The 27,891-nt window shown below is 33.2% G+C and overlaps 1 protein-coding gene across 5 annotated transcripts; it reads left to right on the top strand.

Moving 5' to 3' along the window:
- On the top strand, nucleotides 1-27,891 carry Nmd3 (NMD3 ribosome export adaptor). Of its 5 annotated transcripts, none has more exons than XM_076867639.2 (16): nucleotides 1-78; nucleotides 696-751; nucleotides 2,340-2,474; nucleotides 3,740-3,836; nucleotides 9,369-9,449; nucleotides 10,266-10,394; nucleotides 10,689-10,779; nucleotides 15,096-15,174; nucleotides 15,775-15,871; nucleotides 18,254-18,371; nucleotides 19,371-19,516; nucleotides 22,804-22,916; nucleotides 23,706-23,778; nucleotides 24,995-25,101; nucleotides 25,957-26,027; nucleotides 26,433-27,891. In XM_076867639.2, exons 2-16 carry the CDS (start codon nucleotides 708-710, stop codon nucleotides 26,561-26,563), a joined length of 1,512 nt encoding a protein of 503 aa, XP_076723754.1. In that variant the 5' UTR covers nucleotides 1-78; nucleotides 696-707; the 3' UTR covers nucleotides 26,564-27,891. The 5 variants fall into 5 exon arrangements, with proteins under 5 accessions (XP_076723754.1, XP_076723755.1, XP_076723756.1 ...); XM_076867640.2 differs by lacking the exon at nucleotides 1-78 and adding an exon at nucleotides 217-294; XM_076867641.2 differs by lacking the exon at nucleotides 1-78 and adding an exon at nucleotides 318-526.

Below are 27,891 nucleotides of genomic sequence, written 5' to 3'. Positions count from 1 at the left end.
TCAGCTCGCGGGATTTCGAGCCTCTCTCGCGAGATTTTCGCCCTAGCCGGTCCGACTGTGGTGGCAACTGACAGTGCGGTAAGCGTTGGTTTTGTTGATGATTTTTCCATAAGTCTAGGCTGCGCCGGCAGGCCTTAACTTGGTCCCAGGGGCTGAGACGCGGGGTGCAGGCGCCAGCTGGGTGCCTGAGGAGGGGGCGGGGCCAGGCGCTGGGTTCCGGCCGGCTCAGGCCGCGTGCGTGCAGCGTGTTCGCCGCCGGCGGGGTTCCAGTCCGGGCTTGGAGTTGGGGTCCTGGTGGGTGATCACAGGCGCCGTGATGCCTCCTGGGGACTTTGGTAGCCCGGGTCGGAGGTGGGGGCGCTCTGTGAGTGCTGCGGCCCTGTAGAGTTGGGCAGAGCCCTGGTGTCCGCTGACCGTGCAGACCTCGGCGTGGGTCCGCCCAGATTGGCGCCTCCCAGGCTAGGCCAGAGGTCGGCGGCAGCTCGGTTGCGGAGCGAGTCTTGCAGATGGGAGACTCCAGAGATGCGTAGGTCTTAAGTCTAGAAAGTTGCTTCTGAAGTTGTTAAGAAGAATTGGTTTTCTTTCTGTCCTGCTTTGTAGGAAGCTCCATTGCCTCTTCGGAGAGGCAGAAAAATAAAGACGGGGGGGGGGGGTAGGCGAATGATTTACAGCCTCCATTTATTTTTTAAATTAAGGTGTACAGAACAATGGAGTATATGACAGAATCCACCGACCGCAGCCCTGGACACATGTGAGTTGTGACACTTTATCCCTTTTCAATTTTCAGATCTTAAAGTGAGTTCATGAAACGTACTGTCATAACAGGGGAAAACTTTTGGTGGTAGTGGTGAGAGAGTTTTTTAAAATCATAAATGGGAAAAATGAGTCTTAATTCTGCAGAAAATCGAATTCATGTTTAGTTCTAATATTTGTTCCAGTAAATACATGCTTAGGGTTAAAATAAGGGCTGGGGATATAGCTCAGTTGGAAGAGTGCTTGCCTCGCATGCACAAAGCCTTGGATTTAATCCTCCGCACCACACAAAATAAAAAAAAAAAAAAAGAAGGTAAAATATTCCCTAAGCATCTTGTAGATATGTAGCCACTAACCATGTGTGTCTATTTAAATTTAATTTGAATAAAGTTGAATGCTGAATTGCTCTGTCATACTAGCTGCATTTCAGGTGGTCAGTAGCCAGCATTGGAAGAGTATCAAATTTTCTTTTGGAGAATATTGATCTGTATCAATGATTCTGAAACTTTCTGCTCCCACTATACTTAGAATTATGATAATCCCATCACATAATGGATCACTATATTGATAAACTTAGTATCCTATTTTAAAAACAAGTTTTCCTCTGGGTAGGGGTGTGTGTTTTGTGAATTGCTTTTGGAGTATATTGCTGTCTAATGGCACTACCTATTGGCATATCCATTGTTCCTCAGAACTTTTTAAGATACACATTTCTTTTGTGTGTGTGTGTGTGTGTGTGTGTGTGTGAGAGAGAGAGATACCTCCCAAAAAGCTATGAGGTCCTTTGTAGGTCCTACTATTACATTTGCAATTTATTGTGTTTTTATTGGAAAAATTAATGTGCATGTTTGTGTTTGTATAGAAAATGTTTGGAAGGATATATGTAAATGGTAAATTATGGGTGGCCTTGGTTGGGTATGATAAGGAGAACTTTAACTTTTTTTTGCATTTTTAATATTTAAGTATTTGAAATTGAGATTAGTGCAAATTTTGTATTTTCTATCAATGTGTCTCTATTCACTTTAATGAGGCATAGTAACATTTATTTTTAGTAGAAAAAGTTTATTCATATCTTTCCTGGCCATTTAAATGTGAATTTAATCAAAAGAATTTAGTTCCTGGTGACTGTACTAGTCATTGCAGGTGACTCACTTGCCATGTGTGGCTTATGGCTATCTTATTGAACTGAACAGAAATAGAATATTTCTGTCTTCATATGAAGTTCTGTTGGACAGTGTTGACTCTCTAGACCCTTAGGACATCTGCTGTAGTTTAAGAATTATAACCATCCTTGATTTTTTTTTTAACCCCTTTGTTTCAATGGCTGTAGGCCATTTATCTAATGTATCTTTTTCTTTTTTATTTATTTATTTTAATTAGGTATAGCAGAATGCATTTTGATTCATAGTATACAATTGCAGCATAACTTTACATTTCTATGGTTGTACTGTCTACCATATCTTTGAAGATTGCTGTTTCTATGTAATGTTTTCATAAAAGGGCATTAATATGGCCTAACTTCAAATCTTTTGTTTGGTAGCTTTTTTATAACTAAATTTGAAAAATTTATCATTTATTTTTTCAAGCTTGTGCTGTGAGTGTGGTGTCCCGATTAGTCCAAATCCTGCCAATATTTGTGTGGCCTGTTTGCGAAGTAAAGTAGACATCAGTCAAGGTATTCCGAAACAGGTCTCAATTTCTTTCTGCAAACAATGTCAAAGGTACAGTGCATTACTATTTTACCTTACTTAAAGTTAGAATTTATATAGAGACCCATTGAGATATGGTGAGATTATACCAAAATACACAGAATAAAGCATACACAATTTAGATTTCATTTTTACTTGGTGTTGGCAAAGACTTTAGAATTTGTGTTTTATGGTATAATTTTGAGTTTGCTCTACTAATCTGGTAAGGTGTAAAGATATTTGAATCTGTTCTTTTTCTGTTCAAGAATTTAATAGATTTGATGCATATAGTTGATAGATAAGAGTTGGTGTCTATATGGGTGAGAACAGATTATTAAAGATATGTTACCTTTATGTCCTTGAGGTTGTTTCTTTAGGAGCTATGTATGATTAAAAAAAGCACTTCATGTTTTAACTAATGTAGCAATGTGTTTTAATTAAAATGATTATAGTTGTTGGAAGAGCTCAGTAAATCATCTGAAATGGTCTAAAATAAAAACTGAATTTGAAGGCAGAAGGCTTCTGAAAGTTTATGTTTTATTCCCTCTATTTCCTTTATTGGCTTAAATGGCTTATATGCAGTAGGCCATTGAGGAATACAAAACTGGCCAGTGATTTCTCAAGGGATTGGAAAATTTGAGTCTAGCACTCTACTTCTTTTTGTGTCTATGAAGAGGAGGTTCAAGGACTTCTGAGAAAATTCAAAAATTCTTCTCAGAAAAGTAGTTCTGTATACATAGCTATATAGACACATGAAATTGTGTGTGCTATTTTAGGGATTTAACAGTGTGCAAACCTGGCAAGTGTGATAATTTATTACAAATATTTGCTATTCTTAAAAGCATGGTGGAGTTTTAAAAGTAGTGGACAAAGATAAGGAGGCCTAATTTGTCTTGGATTTCTTACAAATTAGTTTCTTGAAACTCTTGTTAACTCATCATCTTTGTTTTCTCACCAGAATGAAGGAATTTTATTAGGTGATTTGGGAAACCCTTTTTACCTCCAAAAGTGTGCTTATAAGCAAAGGGGAATCTGTATAATGTTTTTAATAGAACCTTGGAAAGTGAAAATCGAAATTTTCATCTCTTGAAGTAATAAGACCATATTAATAGGCTATTTCAGATTGGCTTTCTCAGTCAGAATTTTGCTTTTTTAATACTAGAGCTGTTTGGGTTAATGCTTCAGAGAAACCTTGGGTGTTATTAATCCTGATTAATAATTATTATTACATCTGAATATTCAGATGAAAATTTTTGTTTTTCCTTGAGATATTGAATTTCAGTGTTTTATCTTCTTAGATATTTTCAGCCACCGGGAACTTGGGTACAGTGTGCTTTAGAATCCAGGGAACTTCTTGCTTTGTGTTTGAAAAAAATCAAAACTCCTCTGAGTAAGGTAGGTCAAACAACTAAAATCAGTGTTTATAGATACCACTTGATTAAAACTCAGAAAATCTAGGTACAGTGGGTTTTTCAAAAGTAACTGCTAAATGCCACTATTGTTACCAGTATTACCCCACTATAAATGCTTTCATTTAAAAGTTTTTATTCTTATATTCTCTCTCTCTCTCTCTCTTTCTCTCTCACTCTCTCTCTCTCTCACACACACACACACACACACACACACACTTTTTTAAAATGGAAAATGAAATTATCTTTTTGTTTTGAAAGAATCAATTATTATTTATTTAGAACCTTCTCTGTGTAATATTAATTTTTCTAAAAATCTTTATAAAACTGTCACTATACATCCATAATTAAGTAGATTGCAGTATTAGGACTGTGCTATTTGGTTACTCTTTATTTCATTTGTTGGTCTGGAAAGAAAATTGCCTATTTTCAAGTCAATGCATAAATGTCTCCAAAAAAATACAGTTTGTTTCTAGAGTCCTAACTATTTCTTGACATATGCTTTCAATTTTCTTTGTTAAAATTTTAGACTCACTTCTACCATGTATGTTTTTAATTGAAATGAAATCTTTCGGTTTGAAGGCTTTTCTGATTCCTTTAAGCTCTGATATAATTTTATGTGCTAGTTCTTTGAAATTCATCCCTTTATTTCCTTGCCACCCTGTAATTTTTGTTGTCAAATGTTGGCCTTCTTGGCTTAAAACTTTGTTTTTTCCTTCATATTTACTTTTCCCCCTATGTTCTTGACAGTTTCCTTTACTTTATCTTCCATTATTTCTTTCTGTTATTTTCCCCCAGCAGTATTATTTTTAAGTTCTGGAATCTTTCATGTTCTTGATGCATTTTGTCTTTGAATTTTTCTAGGGAGTTTGAACAGGTTGAGTATTCCATATCTGAAATGCTTGGAACAAGAATTGTTTCAGATTTCTGAGTTTAAGATTTTTTAATTTGCATGAGTTTACTGTGTTATCTTAGGAAAGAGACCTAAGTCTAAACAATAAATTCATTTACATTTCATATACAACTTGTACACATAGCCTGGAGGTAATTTGATATAATATTTTAAGTAATTTTGTGTTTCATGGTGTGGAATTTTCCATTTGTGGCATTATGCCAGTGCTATGAATGTTTTGGATTTTGAAGCACTTTGGATTTTAGATTTTCAAACTGTGGAATGTTCAACCTGTGGTAGGATATTTTTAGATGGACACAATATCTTAATGTTTATTTATTTATTTTTATGTGGTGCTGAGGATCGAACCCAGGGCCTCACACATATGAGGCAAGCACTTTACCACTGAGCTACAACCCCAGCCCTGTGGTATGATATTTTTAAAACTTAACATCTGTTCCTTGATTTTTCTATTTTTTGTGTTTCTTAGTTTTTCAGTTTATACTTCATCTTTTGCCAAGTGTCTCATGAGTCTTAATAATTTGTTAATTCCTTCAGTGGATATTTAATAAGTAACAGGTATGTGCCAAACTGCTTTTGGTATTGGGGACATGGTAGTGATTAAGAGAGAGAATCCCTGTTTTAGCTTCTGTTTTAGTTTGGGGGAGGGAGTGGTATGTAGAATAAGCAATGATTAAAATAAGTATGTTGTATAGCATATTAAAAAGTATGAGTTTTGTGCAAAAAAAAGAAAAACTAGGAAGGAAATAATTATTAATGGAAGAGTTGCAATTTAAAATAGGGTGTCTGGGGAGACCTCACTGAGAAGGTGACCTTTGAATAAACATCAAAGATGGTAAGAAAGGGAGCTGTATAGAAATCTGATGGAAAAGCATTATGGATAAAGCAAAACAAGACCAGAGGTGAGATCACATCTGTGTGGTTAGAGTGGAGTGGTGAGAGGAAAAGTAGTTGAGATGAAGTCAAATAAATTAGGGAATGTCAGAGTATATCTGGCGTTATCGGCCTTTGTGAGGATTGGTTTTTACATCAAATGTAATAGATGTAAAGGGTAGAATAGTGATATGGTTCAGTTTGTTAGTTCTCTAGCTGTTGGTTTAGAATAAAAGTGGGCTGTGCAGTAAAGGTAGAAGCATTGGCCTTAGGAAGTGATTGTAATAATACTGAGAAATGATGGTTTGGGATCAGAAATGGAGATGGTTGGAAGTGGACAGATTCTGGGTCTAATTTGAAGATGAGCAGTGCATCTGCTGATGTAGCTGGATGGGTGTGTAAGAGGTAGAAGAGTTAAAGATAACTTCCGCTGTTTTCAGTTTGAGCAGCCTGCAGGAGGGAGTTGCCATTAGTGAGGTAAGAAAGGCTTTAAGGGAAATAGGTCAGAGTGGGGGAGATAGGAGCTCATCTGTAACTGATACTTTGATGTCCATTAGACATTTAAGTAGCAATACTGAGTGGGCAGCTAGATAATAAGCAGGATAGTAGTCTTCACTAGAGATAAAGAATTTGAGGTATAGGTACTATTTAAAGCCATAAATTGGATAAGATTATCTAGGAAGTTTAGATTGAGAAGGGAAGAAACTGGAGTACTGAATTCTGGAGTCCTTTAATGATAAAATTTTAGGAAGATAAGGAGTAACCAGCAGAGGGGACTCAAAGGAACTGCTAGAGAGGCAGGAAAATTAGATGAGTGTGATATTCTAGAAGGCAAGGGGGAGTGTTTTAAGAAAACGGAGTTGTTGGCTATGTGTTTTGCAGTGGTGAGTTTTATAGAATGTGGAGGTTATTAGTTAACTCTGGAACAATTTCTGTTTAGTGGTGATGTTAAAGATGTGCTTTAAGTGGAAGTGAAAGAAAGGGAGAAGGAATTGGAGGCAGTAGATATAGATAGTTCTTTTGAGATTTGCTGCAGAAGGACTCAAAGAAATGGAGGGGGATTGAGGAAGAGGAAGGAATTAGGGAAAATAAAAGATGTAAGATGTGAAACAGTATAATTGTAAGCTCTGGAAATGATAATATACAAAGGGAGATTTTTGTTGAGGTGCAAGGAAACAATAATTGGCTGGAGGTGCCCTTTGAGAGTAGAAAGAGAGAAAATATAACAGATAGTGGAAGAATACATTTGTTCTTTCATTATCCATTACTTACTCTCTTATGGGTACAGTTTTGGGAGCCTGGAACATCTAATGGGACATTCTAGATGTTGATGTTGTTAGTAACATAGGCAGTTCATCTGTGGTAACAGGAAAGATGTTGGTAAGTGGGAGCTTCTGGAAATTTTCTTCTAAGAAAACAGAAGCATGGGCCGTAGCTATGAGGGAAGAGCTATTAGATGTTTGAAGAGAGGAGAAGATTTAAAATAGTCCTAGGAAAGTAGAAGAGGGAGTGTATTAGAACAATGTTGTATGGGTGCTGGGCATTATTGACAGTTACTGTTGATGATGCATAGAGCAGGCAAAGCATTTTTCATAAACTAAATTATGATTTAGCCTAGTCACTATAGTGAAGTTAAATAGGTACCAAGGGAATTGAGAATGTATGCATGGGAATAATTTTGATGATTGGTGTGGAAATAGGATGGAAATGAGTAGATGAAGACTATGAGAGGTAGTGAAAGAGTGATAGGATGAATGGATTTTCTGGTGTTGGATTGAAAGATTTTTGGTGCCTAGGAATAGAGGTAATGAGCTAGAGAGAAGTGGTAGTCAGTGAATAGAATGTTTGGAATTAAGATCTTAGAGAAGTTGTAGTTATTGGTGATAAAGGGAAATAATACTAGAGATAGGAAGGAAAAAAGATCCTGGGGGAATAGAACTTAAAGAATGGAGGAGTTAGGGTGTATGGACATAGAAATTGCTAAATATTAATATTGTTGGAAAGACTAACAGTGATCCAGGAGAAATTTCTCAAATCCTTGAGAAATGAGAGCAAGCAGTATAACGATTAATAGATAACTATACCAAAAAGAGTGTTAAGTGGTAGAGTCTGATGACTTTCGATTTAGTCTGTATTGAAGGAGAATGCAGGGAGAATGGTCTGGCATTAGCAATGAAGAGCAAAGAATACATCTGTCTTGCTTCTGGTCTAATGATAGGAAGAAAATGGGAAAAAAAAATCAGTCAATATTTTCACTAGCTATAGGGAGCAATATAATTAGAGGATCTAGAAATTGAAAGGAATGTTCAGGAAAATGGTTGAGGACTTAGGAGGTTTTGTTATTAGCAAGTATGGGGGTCTACAGAATACAGTGAAAGGGTTACAGGATCTGAGAGGAAATGTTAGATGAGGACAGAATAGGATGTATGTGGAACCATATGAAAATCAGAGTATGGGAAATGAGGGGTGACTGAGGTGTCTGGGACTGTGGTACAGAAGAATGAAAAGGCCCAGTAAGATTGATGAGTTGTGATTGTTTAAGGACAGTTAGTGTGGTGATGCTGGTTTGTGGAATGCTGAGGTGGATAACAAGGACCCTATCTCCATTCCATAGAGGTAGACTATAGGAATAGGAATCTGCTTATTACTTAGTACCTGGCAGCTTGTTGACTACTAGGTTTTGCTTTAGAGGAGCCAGTTATATAAGGAAGGTTTTACTATGTAGTGCTGCATCTACACTTGCTAGATTTGTTCTCATTAGACAGTACTTGATAAAATTATAAGTCTGCTTTCTCATACCTTTCAGATCTTTTATATACAGCACAGATTTTTTCATAGATCAATATGTATCATAACATTCATTAAACAAATCCACTTGGATATCTCAGATATGCCATGAATTTAAATGTCTGAAGCTAAGTGCAACATTTCTTCCAATTAAATCTGTTATTTGTGTCAGAAAAGTTGTGCTACCTCGTTGCCCAAGTTGGATACTTGATAATCATTCTAAAGCTTGTTCTCTTCCTCTTTGCCACATTCACTTACTAAATTCTGTGGATTTTATCCCCTGAGTAGCTCTTGCATTTTCTTCTTATTTCCAATTCTTCTCAGTTAGAGTTATCTACAACTCTTGCTCAAATTATTGCAACATCCTACATTCTTGTTCTCCCACTCACCTTATTCCCAAACCCCACCTCTAGTTATATTCAGTTACTCAAATATAGTGAATTGTTTTTGGCTCCTGAAAGTACTACAGATTTGGCAGTGAGTTAGATTGGGAAGTGAGTTACAGTGGTGGATTCAGTATTTAATGCATGAAGCTTCTTTTAATGAATGTCTGTTTAAAAAAAAAAAAAGCTACAGATTTTATGAGAGAATAATTGAAGTGGAAACTTTTGTTCATGGATTTTCTCCTAAGTAATGTGGCCACCAATTCTTTGCTTTCTTTTAAAAAATGTAATTTCCATTAGATCAGTACACTTAAGAGAAAATGATTTTCCCTATGCAGATAACTTTCTTTCTTCGATTGTATCAATTGCACTAATACAATCATTAGTTTGTCCTTTTATTTACTGCTATTGTTACCATACCCGGATGATAAAACTTTTTTTTATAGTGATGCTAATCACAGATTCTTTAAAACTTTTTATGAAGTCTGTTTATTAATGAGTTATTATTATTTTTTTTCCTTCAGGTAGGAACTTATGTTTCTTTTTGTATGTTTTGTTGAAGGTACGCCTTGTAGATGCAGGCTTTGTTTGGACCGAGCCCCATTCTAAAAGGCTTAAAGTTAAACTGACTATTCAAAAAGAGGTAAGTTATACATTATTTTTTAAACATGGTTAAAGTGCAGGAAATGACAATGAGGGTGTAGCAAGTTATTTTATATCTTAGACAGCATAAAAGGAAAAGTGTACTTTTAGTCCTTTGTTTTACTTTATCATCTGTACAAATGATTGGTCACTAATAAGAGCAGCTGTTGCTCATTATTAGTGGTTTAAATAATTTGTCAGAAGAACTAAAGTAAAAACATGGGCTAAGGTAATGATTCTCAAACTTGGCTGATCATCATAATGACTCACAGTAACTAAATCACAATCTCTGGATGTGAGGACCTGGAATCTATATATATCTTTCTTTCCTCTTATTTATTTTTCTTTTCTTTGGTGCTGGGATTGGACCCAGGATTTTGTGCATGCTATCACTGAGCTATACCCTCAACCCTGTCTGTATAGCTAAAAAACTCAGGTGAGTTTTGATTTGTTATTTTGGGAAACTATTAATTAAAGAATAATTTCCTTTTATGAATTTTCCTTGTCTTATTTTTTCTTCTAACTGTGAATTCTCTGTTTCTATTCAAAGAAAATACACACTTACGTACACACAAGTGCATGTACACACATGTATACACATTCTTCAGAGAATGTCCTTATAGTCATTTCAACTAAAGGTAGATTTAAAATGTTGATCTAATAAATCTTAGGAATTAAAACCTGCATATATCTATCTTGAAGTAACTTTTTGTCTTTAAACTTGACATATGGATATCCCCAAAACATCCATAAAAAAAGGTATTTATCATGAAACAGTACTGTAAGAATGAGGGAATGTAACTGTTTTTTTTCCCAGGTGATGAATGGTGCTATACTTCAGCAAGTGTTTGTGGTGGATTATGTTGTTCAGTCCCAAATGTGCGGAGATTGCCACAGAGTAGAAGCTAAGGATTTCTGGAAGGCCGTGATTCAAGTCAGGCAAAAGGTAATGAGAAACAGATGAGTAAATTCTACATTGTATTTAATCTTTGTCAATTATGAACAGCTAGTAAAAAACCTCTTTTCCCTTTCCAAGTTCTTTAAGCACCAGGAATTCTAGATCCCTGGAGCATTCACCTTTAGAAATAGATTATTCTTTTTACCTTTTAGGTAATCTTTAAAGGTTGTTTTTATTTGAAAAATCAATGTGCTATACCTATAGATGGTATATGTGTACTATATTTATAAGTGGCTTATTTTGGTGTTCAGTTTATTGATTAAATAATGCTTTTATATGTAGACGTCACACAAAAAAACATTCTACTATCTGGAACAGTTGATTCTGAAATATGGAATGCATCAGAATACACTTCGTATCAAAGAGATTCATGGTGAGTTAAAATTTAAAAGAACTCTAATTTATATTAACCTACTTATCTTTACTGATAACATCTGGATTAGTACTATCCAAAAAACCTTTGTTAGGAAGAAAACAATCTTAGTTTTCTATCTGTACTCTCCAATATAGAAGTTACTAGCTACATGAGTATTTGAAAGATGGCTGGTGCAACTAAGGAGCTGAATTTGGAATTTTCTTCTATTTTAATTTAAAATTACATTAGATTTATGTTTTAGGGGGTGTAGAAAATCAATTTTATTCCACATTTTTTTAATCAGAGCATTTTAATTGTATGTAGTATTTGGGTTCATTTTGACACAATTGTACATACAGGAAATATGATTTCAATCCCCATTCCCCTTATTTCCTCCTCTTCTCCCTCCCCCTTTTCTCCCTCCTTTACTGATATTCCTTTCATTTGTTTGTTTGTTTATTTTTGGTACTGGAGATTAAACTTGGGGGTGCTTTCCCACTGACCCACATCCCAAACCCTATTTATTTTTATTGGTACTTTCTACATATACATAAAGATGAAAATCCCTTGGGTACATTTATATATGTATATAACATGGTTTTGTTAAATTCATTTCCATTTCCTTTCTCCTTCTGTCTCTCCTTCTCTCCCCCACCCCCTTTTTCTCCTACTGATTTTCCCTAAATCCTTATATCGGATTCCCTCCCCTCCGCCTTCTTTCCCTTATTTTGCTCTAGCTTCCACATATAAGAGAAAACATTCAACTCTTAATTTTCTGAGTCTGGCTTATTAAATTTACATTTTAATATAAGTTTATAGTTAATTTACACGTGGCTAGTGGCTACTGTGTTGGATATCACATATCTAGAAGCATGATTATTTTTCCTTGATGTTCTCCTTCTGTCCCAGTTCAAGACATTTATTAAGCATTTGAATTGTCATAGATGCCATTCAGGTTTCTTAGGACATAAAGATGAATTAATATTTATTTCTGCCCTCAGTAGACTGCTCAACTTGGCCACTAGAAGAGTAAACCAGTAATGTACTTTAATGTAGTGTAGAGTGCTGTGATAGAAAATTATATTATTAAAATGTAAATTTAATAAGCCAGACTCATAGTCTAAATTTGTGAAATGTGACTTAGTGAATACTTATTGTGGATAAGGTACCTTATTGGCTAGTCATCAGACAAAAATAATACCTTTTTCTATGTGACTTTTTTCTGGTAATTCTTTGGGGGATAGAGAGACTCAAATAGTCTGACGAAGAATGCAAAACCCTGTTATAGTTTATTGCCATGGTAGACATATCCTCACACAGAATTTTTAATGGCAAAAGAATTGAATACATTTTCTAATTACTTTCTTTTTTCGGGGGAGGGTACTGGGGATTGAACTCAGGGATACTTGGCCACTGAGCCACATCCCCAGCCCTATTTTGTATTTTTATTTAGAGACAGGGTCTCACTGAGTTGCTTACTTGCTTAATACCTTGCTTTTGCTGAGCCTGGCTTTGAACTCGCAATCCTCCTTTTTCAGTCTCCCAAGCTTCTGGAACTACAGGCATGTGCCACTGTGCCTGGCTATTTTATTCCTTTTTAAATTGTGTTATTTATCTTCTTATTGAATTCTAAGTTCTTTAATATATTCTACATATAGGTGAAAGTTCCTTAACAGGTATATAATTTGTAAATACTTCCTGTGGGTTATCTTTTCACATTCTTTAGAGTAAACTTTAAAGCACAGAAGTTTTTAGTTTTGACATAGTCCAGTTTATTATTTTGTTACTTGATATTTTGATATTATATATCTAAGAAAAATTTTGTCCAACCAATATCATGAAGATTGATTCCCATATTTTCCCCCAAGTTTCATAGTTTTAGGTTATATTTATGTCTGATCAATTTTTTCATTATTATTTATTCTAATTTGTTATACATCATGACAGAATGCAGTTCATTTCATATTACACATAGAGCAGTTTTTCAAGTCACTGGTTGTGTGTGAAGTATTTTCACACCATTCCTGTTTTCATACATGTACTGAGGGTAATGATGTCTAACTCATTCCACCATCATTCCTACCCCCTTGCTCTTCCCTTCTCCTCCCTCTTCTTTTCCCTTTCTAAAGTTCCTCCATTTCTCCCGTGTCCCCTCCACCCCCTGTTATTACTTTCAAAACAAAAAGTGCCATAGGTTTAATAACCCTTCTTTTATAATCTATAGAATTTTTTTTCTGTTTATTCTTGGTTTGATTTAAATAATCTTTGGCTTGTTTCTTTATTTATAGTGTTATTTATAAAATAGCACTCATAAAAATTCCAGCATGGAAGTATATATAAAGGACCTCCCCTTCATCTTTATCTACCTGTCATCCCTATATATAGCATTACTCCTTAAAATACGATATGCTTTGTTTATAAATTGTGATAGCAATGGTTTTCCCTCAAGTGAGATCATTCTGTAATGTTCTATGACTTGCTGTCCTATTTAAGATATTTGAAAACTTCCCACAACTTTGCCTATAGTTCTGTTTCATTACTATGTGGTATTCATTAATTAGTGTGTATTTTAATTTAATTATTTCTTTATTAATGGACTTACAAGTTAAGTTAGTCTGTTATTTGCTGCTACAAGCAGACTGTAATATCCTTATATGTTTATCTTTGTACATACGTAGTGGGTTTCTTTGGGATTGACTTAAAGAATTAGAATTATTAGACAATATGCAAATGTTAAATTTTATATACACTAATAGATTGTCTTCCAAATTAATACCTTTTTTTTTTTTGGTACCAGGTACTTTTTTTGTGAACCCAGAGGCACTTACACTGAGCCATATCCCCAATCCTTTTTATTTTGCGACAGGGTCTCACTAAGCTGCCTAGGGCCTTGCTAAGTTGTTGAGGCTGGTTTTGAACTTGTGATCCTCCTGCCTCCTGAGTTGCTGGGATTAGTTGTGTGCTGCACCTGACTCATTTTCTTAATGGTGTCCTTTGAATTGTGGAAGTTTTGAATCTTGATGAAGTCTAGTTTATCAAGTTTTTTTTCTATTATACTTTTGGTGTTGTGCTTAAGAACTGTTTGTCTAATTAAGTTCACAGAAATTTTCTCCTATGTTTTCTTTCATTAATTTTAGCTCTTATGTTTAGGCCTTTCCTCTTTTGAGTTCATTTTTGTGCAGGATGTGAAATAAGTGTGTAAATTCGTCTTTTCATGTAGATGTCTCTGTCCCAATTAAAAGACTATTCTTTCCTTTGTCAGAGATCTATTAATTAATTAGATCTCTGGTTTGTTTCTGGGATATTATTTGCTCCATTGATTTAGTACCACACTGTCTTGATTACTTAGTGTGAGTCCTATGAATTTGTTTATTTTCTTCAATCTTGTTTTAGCAGTTATGGATAATTTTATTTTCCTATTTTATTATTTACAAGAATGTCTCTTAATATTTCTTATTGGGTTTGTTTTTAGCTTTCCCTTTGCAGACAGTTTTTAATGTTATTGCATTATTAACAGATTAATGTTATTTTAGCTGTCCGGGATTTATTGAAGCTTTTTTAAAAAAATATACTTTCTTTTTTGCATCTCAAGTCTCAGGATCCCAGTTATCTTCTTGGTAGATTTTGTTATATAAATGTTTGTTAAATTTGTTACATAAAATAGTTCTCTCTCTCTCTCTCTCTTTTTTTTTTTTTTTTGTTCTAGGGATTGAAAACAAGGTCTTACAAAAGTTAGGAAAGCACTATACCATTGAGTTATATCCCCAATATTTTTTCTTTTCTTTTCGGTTACTGGGGTTGAACTCAGAGGTGCTTTACCACTGAGCTACATTCCCAGCCATTTTTATTTTATATTTTGAGACAGGGTCTTGCTAAGTTGTTTTAGGGCTTTGGTAAATTGCTGAGGCTGTCCTCAAACTTGCAACCCTCCTGCCTCTGCCCCACAAATCACTGGAATTTCCCAGTGTGTGCTACTATACTCAGCTTTTTCTTATTTTTTAATTTTTGGATAGGGTCTCATTAGGTTGCTCAGGCTGGCTTCAGACTTGCTGTCCTCCTGCCTTAGCCTCCTAAGTATCTGGGATTAATTGCATGCACTATCACACTTTGTCCCTGCCCCCACAACCAGCCTTTTTTCCCTCTAGAATTAAAATTATCCATCTTGTTTTCATTTGTCTCTCCTTTTGCCAAATAAATCTTAAGTGACATTCCTAATATTTTAAATATTTTCTAATAATTTGATTTTATGTATTATGGATTTGTGATATAGTCACATTAACAGGAGAATCTGTTTTGCAGAAATATTTTCATAAAGCTTTTTTTTTTTTTTTAAGATGGTCTGGATTTCTATTATTCCTCAAAACAACATGCTCAGAAGATGGTAGAATTTCTTCAGTGTACAGTTCCCTGTAGGTATGTTGTGAACCTAAATGTGACTAAGTTCAAGGACTTGGAAATGGGTATAGGTTAAATCTATTCTTCAAGAGATACATTTGCTAATGTGTATGTAAGAATTTCCTTTGGAGAATTAGACCTAACTCTGTAGTGCTGAACCATTGATCAACTGTATTTAAATGATAAGAGAAAGGAAAGATGGGTTAAGAGGGCTTTTAGTACATGATTCATAGAGGACGTAGTAATTACTCTCCAAAGGTGGGGAAAATTTTCATAGTTGGAATTTATATCAAAAGGTGAGTTTACGATGAACAAAGACATGGTGATGGGCATTAGAATGGATTTTAACAGATCTTATATAGAGTAGATGATCTGAGCCATTGACATATTGTGGAGGTTTTAAGTAGAGAAGGTTGAAAGTTGGTTATAAGTAGAGAAGGTTGAAAGTCATCAGTATATAGTCATAGGTTTTGAAATACAAGTAGATGAAATTAGGTTTTACCATAGCAAGCATCAGGAAGCTGTTTAAGAACTTAGTGATAATTGATTCAATGAAATTTGATACTCCTGAGTCTATGTAAGTAAAGACCTTTGCCTATTAACTTTTTTTCTTAATAGATACAAAGCATCACAAAGACTGATCTCTCAGGATATTCATAGTAACACATATAATTACAAAAGCACTTTTTCTGTGGAAATTGTTCCAATATGCAAGGTACATTTTTTCATTTAATTGATATCTTTAATAGTACAACTAATTAATTGGTTGATATGTGATTCATAGTTCCTGGTTTCTTTCAGAGGTGGTCAAAAATTTAGACTTTCTAAAATGACTTCTGACACATTCAGCCTTGTTAAAAAAGATAAGGGTAATCGTGCTTTTAATTATGAATTGACATGTCTTTCATTTTGGTGTATTAAGATGAAAGATCTGGTTGTGATTTTATAAGTTCCTATTCCTGAAAAATTGTGACCCTAGAGAATATATGAACAGCTCTATGAAACTTTGAATTAAAATAAGTGATATTTTTAAACAAACAAGTGAGCCATTTTGTGGGACCTGTGCAAACTTTTGGTAAGATTAAATAATATTGTGGAAATGAGGTCACAGAATTATTTTTATTTGAAAAGATAATCTGAATAAAACATTTGGAGTGTAGATTGTTATTTCATTTAGTTATAAGAAAATAAAACCTTCAAGAATATCAATGAATTAAAATTCAACAGTTATTGATCATCTTAGGCTATATACTAAGGATAATGTAGCTAGAGGTTTCTACCATGTACGAACTTACATATCAGTATTAAATCATGTGTAAGGGTTAACTGCTGTAATTTTTTTGTAACCGTTCTACATAAAGCTATTATTTAGATACTGTGGTATTTTTCATTTTATTCATGTCTCATAATAAATGAAGTAAGCCCTATCATATTTGAAAATGAGGAAACAAGTGTGGTGAGCTTAGATGACTTTCCCAAAATTTTATAACCACAAAATGATAAAACCAGGATTTATACCCAGGTCTGTGACTTTAAAACTTTTACCAGGAATGAAATGATATCCTAATATAGCATTGGCAGACTTTCTGTAGAAACCATTTAGTAAATATTTTCCATTTTTAGGTCATATAATCTCTTGTAACTAGTCAGTTCTGCTATTGTTGCATATCAGTATCTATGAATAACATGAAAGTGAATGGTCAGGGATAGGTCGTAGCAAGGCTTTCCAAAAAACAAGCATGGGCCAAATTTATCCTGAGTGCCATTTTTTACTAACCTCTGGTTTAAAACTGAACCCAAAGCCAGGAAAATAGGAATTTAGTTAGGAAAATATATTTACACCTGGGTATTAACTGCTTTGAGTGACTCATACAAGTATCTAGGGGAATATGCAGTGTGAAGTACTGCTGTATTTTGTATCTATAGGGAATTGGTTCTGAATAAAACATTTGGGCCCCTGTAGTTTCTTATATAAAATGGTATAGTATTTGAATATAACCTATTCATATCCTCCTTTATACTTAAAACCACTTCTAGATTACTTATACCTAATATAATGTAAACACTGTGTAAACATTTGTCGTACCGTATTGTTTAGGAAATGATGACAAGAAAAAAAGTACATACACGTTCATTACAAGTGCAGTTTTTTAAAAAAATATTTTTGATTCTGCGTTGGGTTGAATCTTCAGATGTGGAACATGTGATATGGAGGGCTAACTGTATCATTTCATTTCATTTTTGGAAAACCAAGGTTTGAGAGGAACTTGTATGCGCATAGTGTTCCTTCAGTGGAGGAATCTATGGATGTGAATAAATCCTTTATACACATACACACACTCACTTTTTGGGTACCAGGGATTGGACTCAGGGGCATTCAACCACTGGGCCACATCCTAGCCCTTTTTTGTGTATTATTTAGAGACAGGGTCTCACTGAGTTGCTTAATGCCTCACTAAGTTGCTGAAGCTGGGTTTGAACTCATAGTCCTCCAGATCTTCCTGTCTCAGCCTCCTGAGCCACTGGGATAATAGGCGTGTGCCCTTGTTAAATGTTAATGTTGTTTAAAAACATAATTATATTACTAGTTACTATAATATATCCCAGTATACATCTGGTTCAGAAGATAGAGCAATTAAATCTTTGAGTAACATATTGGTACATGTAACCATTTAAGACAAACATTGTTCCTTAGAAATTTTTATGGATATTAAAAGAATTCACAAGTTGATTTAGAAAATTGTTCTGCTCCTGATGTTACACTTTACTTAGGAAGTACACTATAATTAACATTTAGAGTGGTAAGCAAACTGTAATAAAATTGAAGTAATCTTAACAGTTTGGAAGTTAGGTCCTAAAAGACTTTTTTTTTTTTTTTTTTTTAAAGCATTTTAATTAAGGCAAACATGCCTGTCTTAAGATATAGCTTATTTTTTTATTTTTAATTTAAGGTAAGGTTTGATTCTTTTATTTAGTTTTCACAAGAGTGAAAACTAACATTTTGGTTGGGCAAGTACAGTTGGATTGAGTTTACATTAATGTGTTTTTGGTGACTTATTTGGACTTATATCATTTAAAATGTTATTTTGTTGCCCAGGATAATGTTGTCTGTCTGTCTCCAAAACTGGCACAAAGTCTGGGAAATATGAACCAGATCTGTGTATGTATTCGAGTAACTAGTGCCATCCATCTTATAGATCCAAACACCCTACAAGGTAAGTATAGAAACTAAATTTGCTTTGACAGTTTTGTCCTGCATGGTGGGCAATAATAATTTATATTATTAATTTTGTTCTCAATAATTTTATGTTGAAGAGCCAGTTAAAATTTGTACTGTTTAATATTTATGAAACACTGTGGAATTATAAACTATTTTACTAGTTACCCTTGTATTTTTTATTTAAGGAAACGATTCTGAGAGTTTTAATAGATTTCCTATTGCATGTCATGGATTTTTACTAAAATTGACTTATTTGCCTCTTTTAGTTTTTGTGACTATTACTACTACTAATAATAAATAATAATAAAAAAATAGTAAATTTATTGCTATATTTCAGTATATGACAAGTATTTTAAATTTTGGAACATGTGACCTTTTGTGACCTGTTGAAACATTTAGTTTGCATGTGGAGTTTTAATAATTTACTAACATCATCATAGATCATTTATTTACTTTCTCTTTGTAAAAAAAAATACATATATTTTTTAAAAAGACCTCATCAGTAGGTGTCTCAGTATTTGACTATAGCTCATACTTAATTTTTTTTCATAAGTTTCCTGTAATAAAACTTGAGTATATTTTGATATTTACTAAAAGTCATTCATATCCTTATCAATTACAGTTCATCAGTTAAAGATCTGTAGTACTAGAGTAGACATTGTTTATCTGTCGGTAGAACTAGGCCTTAGTTCCCATAAACTAAGCAACTAAAATGTTGATGTGTTTCTAAAATAAAATGCCAGCACATGAAACAAGTATACAACTGGTTGAATCTGATTTTATTTAAAAGCCACTTAACCCTTTAGCATTCTGATTTATAGCTACTTAAGCTGTGTTTGACACCTGTTAGTTCTTTTCGAATTTGAGACTGAGTTGGCATTGTCATTCCTGTTTATCAGTTAGTATATACTATCTCCTCCCTAGTTAACAGATTTAATGACTCTTTGAAATACATTAGTTCTTTTGTCTTTTAGTTTTCTGTGTTTATTTTTAGTTGCAGATATTGATGGGAGCACTTTCTGGAGTCATCCTTTCAATAGTTTATGCCATCCCAAACAGCTGGAGGAGTTTATTGTGATGGAATGCAGCATCGTTCGAGATGTAAAACGCAATGCAGGTGCTGGAATGATATCAAAAAAGGTAAGCTATATCCTACCCGTCCTGCTTTTTTTTTTTCCATCTTTTGTTTCAGTTCTTCTTTCTTTTATCTTTTTTAACTTATTGATAATTCCAAAATGTGGAGTCCAAATAAAAGTAGCAACACGTTAGGTTAAAGTGCATTTTTATAATTTTTCTCTTTTGTGTTGAAAAAAAGTTTTAAAATATTTATTCCATTTTTATAAGAAAGCATTTTCTTTATTTTTGTAGAGGAGGATCAAATGACTAACCTTTTTTACTTTTTAAAAATCATTACTGAATACCAATAGTTAATAGTTTCTATCTTGAAAATATAGGAATATTTTCTTACACCAATGTATCATGATCATACCTATAATTGTTTAGTCTATATGCAGATTTCATTATATTCCCCAAAGTATCTTTTATGGCTTACTTAAACTAGTATCCAATTTGGGACCACATATTAAATTATGTGAATATTATAATAAAATAGTCTTCTTCCCCCAACCCCCATTTTTTGTTGTGGTTGTTTCTTATGGTCATAATACTAACTTGTTTAGACAATACAGCATTTATTTTGTAGAGTACTCTGTCCTTCTCAGTCTATGTTTCTTTTTTCTCATGGTGACATTTAACTTGCTCTTAATCTCTTGTATTTCCTCGAACCTGAAAACTGTATAAAGAATTGGCTGAAGGGCTGGGGTTGTGGCTAAGTGGTAGTGTGCTTGCCTTGCACGTGTGGGGTGCTGGGTTCGATCCTCAGCACCACATAAATAAGTAAAATAATAAAATAAAGGCATTATGTCCATCTACAATTAAAAAAATAAATAAATAAAAAAAGAAAAGAATTGGCTGAGTTTAAGTTAAATATTTTTGCCAGACTCTTTGAAAGGTGATGCTGTATACTTTTTATGGTATTATATTGAGACAAGTCATGTCTATTTTATTGGCTAAAATGGTGATAGCAGATCCCTTCCTTATAGTAGGATGTTTTTCCCCCTTGTAACCAGCAAGTATTCTATTGAATGATACTGTCACAATATGCACATAATTCTTATTATTATCTGTGTGTGTGTGTATGTGTGAATGTGTGTGTTTAGTCTTTAGCATTCTTGCCCAAATTAATTATTTTATTTAGAATACAGTGGTGACATTTCTATTATTTCTTTTACATTTATTAGCCAACGTTCTTTATTTATTTATTTATTTATTTATTTTTTTTTAGAGAGAGAGAGAATTTTTTTTTAATATTTATTTTTAGTTTTTGGCAGACACAACATCTTTGTATGTGGTGCTGAGGAACAAACCTGGGCTGCATGCATGCCAGGCGAGCGCTCTACCGCTTGAGCCACATCCCCAGCCCCAACATTCTTTATTAAGGAAGAGCTCTCCATTATCTCAAAGCTATTTGGTTTCCTGAAATGTTTTTCTTCTGCACTAATTTTTAATTCTTTCTCTTGACATTTTCAGAATAAGGAGATAGTCTGGTTCTCTTTCAGTGGTGAAAATATGTTTAAACTTATTTTTTTATTTGAAAGTGTCTCTTTCTCTGGGCTGGGGATGTGGCTCAAGCGGTAGCACGCTCGCCTGAAAGTGTCTCTTTCTCTATGATTATTGTGATCTTATGAAGTTATATGTATTTACTATATTTTTTTCTCCTCCACCCCTCACAGGTCTATTTTTTCTTTTAAAATATTTAGATTGCCCTAAATTTAGGCAGTGAGAGCCCCTTCAGAATGGTTCCTATGTTTTTTTGAGATGGCTTTCTTAGTCTGAATGCATTGCTTTCTGTGAAAGCACAAAACAACATCCAGGTGTTCTAAACTCACATTGTATGATACTTAACCCATATCTGAAATAAGTTTTTCAAGGATAAAAGTCAGATTTCTTTTAGTGTGTATATAGTATTTAGATACCTCTAATCTGGATTCTTTTTTTGTAGGGGAGGGGAGGGGGTACCAGGGATTGAACTCGGGGGCACTCGACAATTGAGCTACATCCCCAGCCTCTGTTTTATATTTTATTTAGAGACAGGGTCTCACTGCATTGCTTAGTGCCTTGCTTTTGCTGAGCCTGGCTTTGAATTTGCTATCCTCCTGCCTCAGCCTCCCGAGCTGCTAGGGTGACCATACATGCGCTACCACACCTGGCTTCCAATCTTGTTTCCAAGGATGCTCATTTCCTTTGAGTTAATACTGCTTTTTGAGACAAAAATAATTTCTGTTTATTTGGGGGAAAAAAATCACTGAAAATAGAAGACAGAATACTTTCTATATGTTTATTTAAAAAATAATATAGTTAAGAGCTACCTTTTCATATATAATATAGAAAAACCAGATAGTAGAGCTAACTTTTTATATATAATATAGAAAAACCAGATAGTATGTTTTCTTGGTTTTCAAAAAATGCATTTAAGTAGAACAGTTCTTAAGTCTGTTATAATTAGGAGCAATATAAGAACTAGAAAGTGAATCCTGTTAAATAGAACTTAGTCTCTCTGGTAATTCCCTTTTTTTGTCAGTTCTTTCCATACCTGAGACCTGTATTTTATTTCAGTTTCTTCCTTCTACAGCATCCTCTTTTCATCTCTTTAAGTTTCTTTAATTTTACTATTGAATTTTAGTTGCCTTTTTTTTGTTTTTGTTAATAATCCACTTTACTTGGTTTATCTGTGTTAGTAAATGGTTGGCATGGACTATGTTTATTCAGTCTTGAAGTTTAAAATGTCGGTTAAAAGTGCTTGTAAAATCTTACGTTGGAAAGTGAAAGTGAATTAACAGTTTTCTACTTTAAACTTTCAAATTTAAGCAGGATGTTGTTTCTGCAACAAATAGTTTTTTAAAAATTATACTGTGAACTAGTGTAATACCCCAAAATTAATGTGAAGGTCTGGATTCTATAGGGATACACTACTGGGATTTCATTCAAGATTGTTTTGTTTGAACACTGTTTTTCTTTTTGAAGCTTTGTGTAAAAGAAGTGTTTGCTTAGAATATTTTCTTGTTTTAAGATTCTCCTACCTTAATTTTATTTTCCCAGTCTGTGTGCCCAATCTCCCTGTGAGAAACATTTCTTTCAAAAAGTCTTTATGTATTTTTCAGAGAAGATTGTTAATGTTTTATAAGAGCCTTAAACTTGTAACAAAAATCAATTATTTGTTCTTATGATTGCCTTCTGAGTCTTTTTTGATACTCATTATTCAGTAATTTATTAATTATTGACAGTGTTTGAGATACTATTGACAGTGTTTGAGATACTTCTTGAGTTATGTTCATATTATTGAAAAATACATTTTCTTTCCTGTTAAGCATACCCTTGGTGAAGTCTGGGTACAGAAAACATCTGAAATGAATACAGATAAGCAGTATTTTTGTCGTACTCATTTGGGACACCTTCTAAATCCTGGAGACCTGGTTTTGGGGTTTGTATTATTTTATAATATTTTAAACTGCCAATTAGCATTAGAGATTTTCTTTGGGTGCCAGTAGAGCTACCTGAAACACTAAAGTTGCTCATTCCAAAAAGATTTTTTAAGAATTTTTTTTTGGAGCCTTAATAGCTTATTTTTTTTTATATTTATCTGAATTAAACTCTGGAATTGGACAGAAGCTTGTAGTTGTTGTGTTTTGGCCATCATCTAAAAGAGTCATTTGTTCTAAGATTTTGGTAATTGACTCCTGAATGTATATAGTTCAATCCATATTTGCAGCTTTTTTGGGGAGTGGGTAGTTTTTTATTGTACACATGCTCTCCTCAATATTTTACTTTTAAGAAATGGTAGCCATAAAATGGTAGCCATATCTGCAAGTGTTTATAAAGACATGGAACAATCCTTTCTCAATCAAAGCTAATCAGTGTGCTTTAAACATTGCTTTTACTCTGAGGGTTTCATTTCCTTTCACTGGAGAATGGGGGATATTTTTATTTTGTTTTATTCATTTCTACCGAATCCTAAAGTTAGATGGATATATGTCTGTGTTTTGTCTTTAACAAAAGCATACAGTAAGGTACATAATAATGGATAATATGTGAAAGTCAGGTATTTCTTTTCTGGAATGTGAAGAAATGTGTTCACTGTTAGTAAGTCGCAAAGTTTTAAAGTGAAAAACATTAAATGTTTGACTTCAGAGAAAGTTTTAAGTGATATCCCTAAAATAAAAAATTTTACATACAAAGGGAAATAGCAAGTTTTTCCTTGTTTGGATTTCAGGTTTGATTTGGCCAACTGTAACTTAAATGATGAGCATGTCAACAAAATGAACTCAGAGAGAGTTCCAGATGTGGTAAGGCTTTAGATATTTTTTTCTTTTTTTCCTGTGTTAAAGAGGACTCTTGTAATTCTTATGAAAGAGCTGCATGATTCACACTTTTGAAAATAACAAATCATCTTAGAGATTTCTTTTAAAGTATAGTTAAGGCATAATAGAAATATTCATTTTAAATCATTTTTCTTGGGGTAAATTCAAGATTTGATTGTTTTGTTGTTAACTGTTTAAAATAAAATTTTATTCTCTGTCAAATTACTTGGTACTTATCTATAGAGCAAAAATAAGTTTATAGCTAGAAATGATGATCTTTAGAATTTACTCATGTTTTCTCTTACCCAAGTTTAGCATATTTCATGTATATTGTCCAGGTAAGAAGACATTTAGAGTTAGAGTTCAGGTTTGATTTGGCCAACTGTAAAATGTAATTGCAGTTGAAAATAATCATATTATCAAGTCTCGGATAAAAACTGTTATGAAAGTCTGTTAAGTTCAAACATGATTAAGAATAATGAACAATAGTTAATGAAATTGGTGTGAAAGACCCTATCTCCTAGTTGCTTATCTTTTGAAAAATAAACATTGATTTCTTTAGCTATGGCCAAAATAAAGTCATAGTAAAAGAAAGATACCCTCCTTCCTGCATCTACCACCATCACTCAGTTGTATTTTAAGTAACTAATGAAATTAGGAAATAGAAGGACAATTTGGATGTAACACAGTAGATATTTCTAACAAGGTCATAAGAGGAAATCATGAAGGTATTAGAAGATTGGTATTTTATAAAATTATTTTCACCTATTAATTCCACAGCATTAATGTTTTCTAAGATATCCTGTTGTGTAAGTTCTGTAAGTGGGAATAGAAAAAAGAAAAAGTGCCTATGATATTTCAAGACGATTCATATGAATCGTAGCTGAAAATTGAAGTTCAAGTTAAAAAAAAACTATAGATTTTTGGTGATAAAAATTTTATATTCAGTCTCTAGAAAATTTCACTTAGTAATTTTAAGTTATACAAATAGTACGCAGATGTTTTTTCACATAAATACATGGAGAAAAGTTATAAAAGTCCCCCTGACAATGCCTCTTGGTCCCTACCTTTCTCTTAACCACTGTCTAGTTTGAAGGCTTCCCTGGCATTCCTATAAACTTTCATATTTTAACTATATTGGATTTTTGTTATCCGACTGTAGTTCTTATGGTTTATAACTTTGCAGATATTTCTGTTATAGGTATTAATCAAGAAAAGCTATGACCGTACTAAACGTCAGCGTCGTAGAAACTGGAAACTGAAAGAACTTGCAAGAGACAGAGAAAACATGGATACAGATGATGAAAGGTCCCACTTTTCTTTTAACCTTAAATGTTGTCTCAGAGAAAATCCTTAGAATAAATTGATTTTATATTGTAAAGAAATAGGCATCACACAGTTAGTTGATCCTTGCACTCAGTATTAAGATTTCTATTGGATTTCTATCAAGGTATTGATGGAATAAGTTTAAGAGAATGTAACACAGATTAGTAATTATTTCCTGAGTTATTACCTTGTAATTACAGTGTTGATGTAAATAATTGAGTTCAGAAGCCAAAATATAATAAATAATAAGGATATCACAAATAGCAGATGAGTACTTACGATTTGAGATAAAAAGAAAACAGCTTTTTGAGATCAAATGTTATTTCCAAAACAACCAAAAGCAAGATAATATATTCTAAAAAAGATTTTTGTATGACTCAAAGTGGTCTTAATGATGGTAAAATGAAGAGTTTATATAAAACTTTCGAAATGTGAATTAGGAAATAGCAGTATTTCTGAAATATAATCTCACAGTTATAATATGCATAAATGTACAAAATGTCAGTTAGATTCTGTAAGTATGGTTTCACTGCTTCATCTGTAAAGTGAAAGTGTATTTCAACTTGGCCATAAAACTTTTGGGGGGAGGGATATCTTCTCATTGTCTTATATTTAACCTCACCTTTATATTCAGCTGGTTTTTTTTTTTTTTTTAAATCATGTAATTTTGAAAGAAATGTTTTCAGCCTATTAGTATTGAATTGGCATCCATATTTGACTTTTTTTTTTAAAAGATGGTAATATGTAGAGCACATTACCTTCCAGTGCTGAAAATGAAGAGAACTTCATACTTTTCTTGGTGAAAGTGAAATATTTATTTATTTTTTTATCCTATAGGCAATACCAAGATTTCCTTGAAGATCTTGAAGAAGATGAGGCAATTAGAAAAAATGTCAACATCTATAGAGGTTGGTGTTTTAGGAGTGTTGAAGTCATATATTTTACCAGGGAGAGTATTTTGGGATCTTAAACTTTGATCCTTATACGTTACTTTTATTGTAAATTTTTTAAACTACTGTAGTCAAACTTTTATGAAGAAATTACTTATAGAATAGTAAAACTTACTACATTGTTTGCTATACTACATTTAATATCATTTTTTTTTTTCCTAGCATGATAGCTTCTTTACTGGTAGAAATTTATTTATACATTTATTCAGTCCATTCATTCAGTGAATATTTGAATGCCAGCCCTAGGTAAAATACAAGAACTTCTAATACCATATAGTTAGATAATAATATAAATGGTAGGGGCAGAAATTTATCTAATTTGATATTTGTATTTATTTGAAATCCTTTTTATTTTTTTCTTAGATTCAACTATACCTGTGGAGAGTGACACAGATGATGAAGGAGCACCTCGAATTAGTTTGGCTGAGATGCTTGAAGATCTTCATATTTCCCAAGATGCCACTGGTGAAGAAGGTGCATCAATGATGACATAATGAGATTATGTTATAGACCGTACATCTGTGGGCTCAGGAAGTTGGAACAAAATAACCTTTTCTATGTATTGCTTCTGTGCTTCCATATGGAGAAATTTAGTTTTAAATCTGAATAAATATAACTATTTTGATTGTTTACTCTAAGCACTAAAAAGGATTGATAATTTTGAAGTTCTAGATAATAAAAGATTCAGAAGGATATAATTGTTGCCAATTTATGTGTGCAGTTTTATCACTTTGTTTTTTTAAAATATAAGCTACTATACTATTTTTATATGTTATAGTGCTAGATTTAAAAGCTCAAATGTTGCGATTCCTTAGATGTTAACTAAATATTCAAGTATAAAACAGCTTTCACATTCTTTTTATGTTGATGGTTTTATGAGCATGTGGAAGGTCATTTAAAAAAATTAAAAAAAAAATATATATATATATTTAGTTGTAGATGGACACTATATCTTTATTTTGTTTATTTATTTTTATGTGGTGCTGAGGATTGAACCCAATGCCTCACATGAGCAAGGCAAGTGCTCTACCACTGAGCCACAACCCAGTCCTGGAAGGTCATTTTTAACATGAACTTCTTAAGCACTTTGATTCACTTCAGATCATTTTTATGTCCTTGGTGAAGGGAAATTGGGATTCAGTTTGTCACTGGACACTCAAAAGGGAAGTTAATCTTTTTTTTTTTAATTTCTTCATAAAATTAACATTTTCAAAAGCTTTTTTTGTGTGGCGCTGGGGATCAAACCTGGAACTTGGCACTTGTTTGCTAAGCAGGCACTCAGCCATTGAGTTATATTTGCAGTCTTACAGAAGTTTTTAAACATTAACTTTTACTGTAATATAAAGAAATATATAGAAAATGTTTACATCTTTGTAGCACATATGGAGTGGTTATTTAAAGAGCAATTCGTTCTTTTCTTTTTTTTTGCTTGGGCCAATAGCTTAGGGTAGTAGTCTGTGTCATAAAATGTCTTTCTGTTACTTCAAAGAGTTTGCTTTTAAAATTTTGGTTTACGGATTGAGAAAAAAGAAATTTTCTCTATAAATTTCTATCATTGAACACATCACTATCAAAAAGAATATTAGATTCCAGCATGTAGATAGTAAAATAATACAAATGAAGTACATGCTTTAAAAACTGTGTATCAGATTTGAATGTAGAATGCGTTACACATGCTGAAGAAAGAGATTTGGCTTGAATTTTAGTATTACAATTCTATTTCTGTAGCAGCAAGATCTTGCTAACTATACCAAACTAAGTGCTACTTCATTAATTATATGAATTCCATTAAATAAAGAGATTGAGCAAGTGCTGAATGGAA

Source organism: Callospermophilus lateralis, chromosome 10 (assembly GCF_048772815.1).
Source record: "Callospermophilus lateralis isolate mCalLat2 chromosome 10, mCalLat2.hap1, whole genome shotgun sequence".
Classification (NCBI taxonomy): Eukaryota; Metazoa; Chordata; class Mammalia; order Rodentia; family Sciuridae; genus Callospermophilus; species Callospermophilus lateralis.
Note: the sequence above shows the minus strand (reverse complement) of the source record. Positions and strands in the feature narration are given on the sequence as shown.

What these genes read in the sequence shown, in the direction of transcription:
- Nmd3 (XM_076867639.2), top strand. Translation starts at nt 708, where the DNA reads ATGGAGTATATGACAGAATCCACCGACCGCAGCCCTGGACACAT. An exon ending in ATGGATACAGATGATGAAAG is followed by an intron (nt 25,102 to 25,956) that starts GTCCCACTTTTC and finishes TTTATCCTATAG; the next exon opens with GCAATACCAAGATTTCCTTG. An exon ending in AAATGTCAACATCTATAGAG is followed by an intron (nt 26,028 to 26,432) that starts GTTGGTGTTTTA and finishes TTTTTTTCTTAG; the next exon opens with ATTCAACTATACCTGTGGAG.